The 4,763-nt window shown below is 48.7% G+C and overlaps 1 protein-coding gene across 9 annotated transcripts in view; it reads left to right on the top strand.

The window, feature by feature from the left end:
* Positions 1–4,468, top strand: part of NEO1 (neogenin 1) — a 250,771-nt gene extending 246,303 nt beyond the window's left edge. For 5 of the 9 annotated variants that reach the window (XM_017548071.2, XM_017548070.2, XM_017548077.1 and 2 more), the window contains 2 exons: positions 565–701; positions 1,895–4,468. In XM_017548071.2, the coding sequence (XP_017403560.1) occupies positions 565–701; positions 1,895–1,978 (221 nt within the window). In that variant the 3' untranslated portion in view covers positions 1,979–4,468. The remainder of the gene's footprint in view (positions 1–564; positions 702–1,894) is intronic. The other 4 variants (XM_017548074.2, XM_017548076.2, XM_017548072.2 and 1 more) reach the window with 3 other exon arrangements.
* Positions 4,469–4,763: the final 295 nt, after the last annotated feature.

Here is a 4,763-nt window from a genome sequence, read left to right as displayed (position 1 = left end):
TATGCAGCTGAAGTACTTTATGCATACTTTGCATTTTGTCACATACAATAAGGTCAAGATTTAGTAAAATAAAAAAATATTTACTCATTTATTGAGGACGGTTCTGAGTGAAACTGACTTTTTTAAACTGCACGTGCATGCCAGCAAATGACTTTACAGTTTGGCACCACTGCCTTGATTTGTGCTAAGGCTCCGGCAGCTCAGCTACTGTTGCTTTTGTGTCCTCAATACAAAGACAAACACAGTGGAAAGGCAAATAATGTCCCATTATGAAGAGAGCTTTGGCCTCCCAGATACCTGGCAAGGGTTCGTGGACCACCACATTTTGAGAACCACTGGACCAGGATATTGGTTTTCTAGAGCCAGTGGAATATTTTCTCTGGCCTTTTGAATGCCCTGCTGTCTCCCTCCTTCCCTCTTGTTCCAGTAACTTTTCAGAGCAGTATCCCTGCACGGGGTCTATGTGTGTGTCTCACTCTGAAGCAGCGCTTGGACCTTAGGGCCTTCATGAGGTCTGGGGGAGGCAGGCTTGGCCGCATACCTGACAGTGCCCTTTTCCCTCAGCCCTGAACCATCACATTCACTCAGTGAAGACTGCCTCCATCGGGACTCTAGGAAGGAGCCGGCCTCCTATGCCAGTGGTTGTTCCCAGTGCCCCTGAAGTGCAGGAGACCACAAGGATGTTGGAAGACTCCGAGAGTGTAAGTTCATGGGGCCATCCGTCCCACCAGATTGTCTGGGAACAGGCCCCAGGGCCTGAGACTGCTGGTTGAGCTGCTATTCTGTGCACACCAGGCCTCACCACCCGGAACTATGAAGCAGATACACTCATTCGTTCAGTAGATACGGTGTTCTGAGCATCTTTTCTGAGCCGGGAACTGTGCTGAGGATTTGGTTTGCTTGCTTTTCCATATCCAGTCATTTTTTTGTTTGTTTTGTTTTGTTTTTGAGACGGAGTCTTGCTCTGTCCCCCAGGCTGGGAGTACAGTGGCATGATCTCGGCTCACTGCAACCTCTGCCTCCTGGGTTCAAGCGATTCTCCTGCCTCAGCCTCTTGAGTAGCTGGAACTACGGGTGCCTGTCATCACGCCTGGCTAATTTTTTTGTACTTTCAATAGAAACGGGGTTTCACCACGTTGGCCAGGCTGGTCTCGAACTTCCGACCTCAGGTGATCCAGCCCCCTGGGCCTCCCAACGTGCAGGGATTACAGGCATGAGCCACAACCACTATACCCAGCCCCCATGTCCACTCTTGAATGTCTTAAATTAGCTTTTCACACCAGCCCAGCTACTGGCCCCTCTCCCCACTTCCTGCCACTCCTGCCTGCCTTTTAGTTCTGTCCCTTCTGTCATTGGTGTTCTTTCCTTGGTTTGAACCATCCATATGCCTTTTCACCCCTCAGTTCCAGATTATGAGCTTTCAGAGCAAGACGCTGGAGAAGGTGGTACTTGAGTAGTTGCCCTAGAAACAAAAATCACCAGGGTCTCTCTTTGATCTTTCACCCTCAAACTCCAGTAAAAATGTTTTGCCTCTGAATTTCCAGGGACAGGATTTTCTAAGCAGAAAGCTTGGGGTCCAGAGATCCAGGGACATACCAACAGTGCTGACTGGGGCAGAGACCTAGAAGGGGCAAACAGCAGGCCTTCTGGCGTGTGGGGTCATTGTGTCCCTAGGGAGTATGTGTTGGGAGAGAGCAATTGTGCATTGTCAAGAAACGGGATCCTAGTGACCTCGGGTACATCCTGCTACTTTCCACTCTTCTGAGCCAGCCTGCATGTTAGTAGGCCAGTTTTTGGGGGCCATTTGACCACTGACCACTTGAGGCTTTGGCCTCTCCCTTCTGGACGGCTCCCTGGATCATCAGGCCCAGTAACAGTGTTCTCTTTTCCATAGAGCTATGAACCAGATGAGCTGACCAAAGAGATGGCCCACCTGGAAGGACTAATGAAGGACCTAAACGCCATCACGACAGCATGACGACCTTCACCAGGACGTGACTTCAAACCTGAGTCTGGAAGTCTTGGAACTTAGCCTTGAAAACAAGGAATTGTACAGAGTGGGAGAGGACAGCACTTGAGAACACAGAGCGAGCCAGCAGACTGGTCAGCACCTCTGTGTAGGGCTGGCTCCAGGCATGGCCACCCGCCTTCCCCTGGTCAGCCTGGAAGAAGCCTGCATCAAGGCAGCTTCCCTTTGCCTGCTGATACTCCGCAGGACTGGGCACCACGGGCCAAAATTTTGTGTCCAGGGAAGAGGCGAGAAGTGCAACCTGCATTTCACTTTGTGGTCAGGCTGTGTCTTCGTGCTGCGACCGCATCACCTTTATGGAGTGTAGACATTGGCATTTATGTACAATTTTATTTGTGTCTTATTTTATTTTACCTTTAAAAACAAAAAACGCTATCCAAAACCAAGTCCGTGGTGTTCTCCACAAGTTGTTGACATCCGACTGCTTGTTCTGATGATGTGTGGAAAGTCATTGAAGTGTGGGTTGTTCCAGGGGTCGGCTTGTTTTTTGGTTTTGTTTTTATTTTTTAATTCTGAGTCATTGCATCCTCTGCCAGCTGTTAATCCACCACTCTGAGGGGGAGGAAATGTTGCATTGCTGTTTGTAAGCTTTTTTATTATTTTTTTATTATAATTATTAAAGGCCTGACTTTCTCCTCTCATCACTGTGAGATTACAGATCTATTTGAATTGAATGAAATGTAACATTGAAAAGACTTGTTTGTTGCTTTCTGTGCAGTTTCAGTATTGGGGCAGGGGGCGGGGGCTGGGGGTTGGGAATAGGAAATGGAGGGGCTGCTGAGGTCCTGTGAATGTTTCCGTCATTGTTACTTTCTTCCAGAAGCCTGCAGAGAATGGAAGCATCTTCTTTATTGTCCCTTCCTGGCATGTCCATCCATATTGTCACTACGTTGCAACTGGAGTTTGATTTGGATCTGGTTTTAAAATTCTTCTGTGCAATAGGTGGGTTTGAGGATTTAGCTGCCCTGATGTCTTGGTCCTAGCCTGATAAGAATGTCCATGCTGAGGTGCTGTATTTCTAATTGCCTGAGTCACAGAGAATAGGGTGAGAGCCGACCCTGCTCTGTAAATCAGAGAGCAAGGATGGAGACCCTTTCCTGCTGCTGTTACTAGTTCTCTCTGGGGAAGTTGGAGGTTAAGGAAGGAACTTTGTTTCCACATACAGCCCTCCTCTGTAGTTCCAGTCTTCAGCCAGTCCAGCTCTCTCTTCCACACTTCACGCTCCTGAGAAAGCATTAGCAGGGGTGAGACAAGGCAGAGCCCTGCAGGAAACAGAGCCCCTGAGGCTTCCATGCGTCTTTCTGAACATTATTTCTCCAGTAGCAAGGGACAGGGACAGCGGAGGCAGCTGCCCCCTCCCCTATCCCAGCAGCTCAGTTAAGTCCTAATTAGAATGAAGCCGCTGGAAGTTTCTGAGGCAGACCCAGCGGCTCAGCCACACATGGAAGCCATTGCCTTTGCACGTAGTACTTAGGTTCTTTTTCTTAAAAAGGTAAGGAGCTGAGGTGTGTGGTTTTTTCATATTAATAACATATAATGGAAAATACAGGACTGACGCTCAGGCATCTTCCCCTACTCCCCAATAGATCCCCAGAAGACAGCGTGGAAGGCAGTGTAGACAGTAAATCGGGCCTCGGTTCTATAACCAAGAAGACAGAAGCTGCTGAAACCACCAGTGGGTACCCCAGGCCACCTGCCTTTGAACTTGGGGCTTTCCCATTTTTATGTCTTAATCACGTTTGCTCTTTTGCAAGTTGAACTCTGTATTTATGATTTGGGGGGCAATGAAAGGTGCAATGCAAGAACTCCTGCTGCCGAGCTAGCTGGTCACATGGGGGCGACCAGGCAGGATTCTGGGAAACCAGTGCACTTAAACTGATCCTGAAGAGAGCTGTCCAAGCACTCTGGCCACCAGGAGGGCCAGATTCCCCAGAAACCACCTTATGCCCAAAGAAGAGGCTCAGTATTTGGAGCATTTCCTCCCACGAACCCTGACGCTTCTGTTACCTCAGGGCCTTGGTACCTGGATACTGCCACAGAATTGGGGCGGGTGGGGGAGGGGCCTGTTTTTAAAATAACTGTTCAAAGTTGGGGGGTTTTTTAAAATTAAGAAAAAGGAAAGCTATTCTGTATTGCACCTTTTCACAATTTAATACATTTTCTTACATTTTCCTGTGATTTTTGAAATTAAACCATTGTGTGTCCTGTAGTGTCCTAGTTGAGCTGCCGCTCAGCAGCTTCCTCGGGGGTATTTGGAACACCTGTGTCTGTCGTCGCACTGCCTGCGGGAGGGGCCCGGAGGACTGCTGGGACTGGTGTCTGTACACACTTGTTTGGCCTTTTCTGTAGTTGATGCTGTAAACTCTATGGCTTTTTAAAAACGATTTCATGTTTTTATTTAGTATTGGAAATCCAATACACTTTTTTAATCCAATCAAACTCTGGTCTGGTCAAAGAGTTATTTTCCTTTATCCTTAGAAAAAAAAAAAAAAAAACTTGTGTCCCCCTGCTTCCCAGCCTCTAATTGACCCCGCTGTTGCCTTCACAACCGAAAGCCAGTCATTGACGGGGCACTCGGGGAGGGGTGACAGGTGAACCAGGAGGCTGCAGGAGGTGTTTGGATCGTCCAGCAGCGCCAAAAGTGAGTCCTGTCCCTGTTCTCATCGCCCTGCTGCTGCCCTGCAGGGACTGAGCAGCGTGAGGATTCAGAGAGGGCCCCTGGCAGCCATCCCCG

Source organism: Cebus imitator, unplaced genomic scaffold, assembly GCF_001604975.1.
Source record: "Cebus imitator isolate Cc_AM_T3 unplaced genomic scaffold, Cebus_imitator-1.0 Scaffold203, whole genome shotgun sequence".
In the NCBI taxonomy this organism is placed as follows: domain Eukaryota; kingdom Metazoa; phylum Chordata; class Mammalia; order Primates; family Cebidae; genus Cebus; species Cebus imitator.
This window is presented reverse-complemented; position numbering and strand designations above follow the sequence as displayed.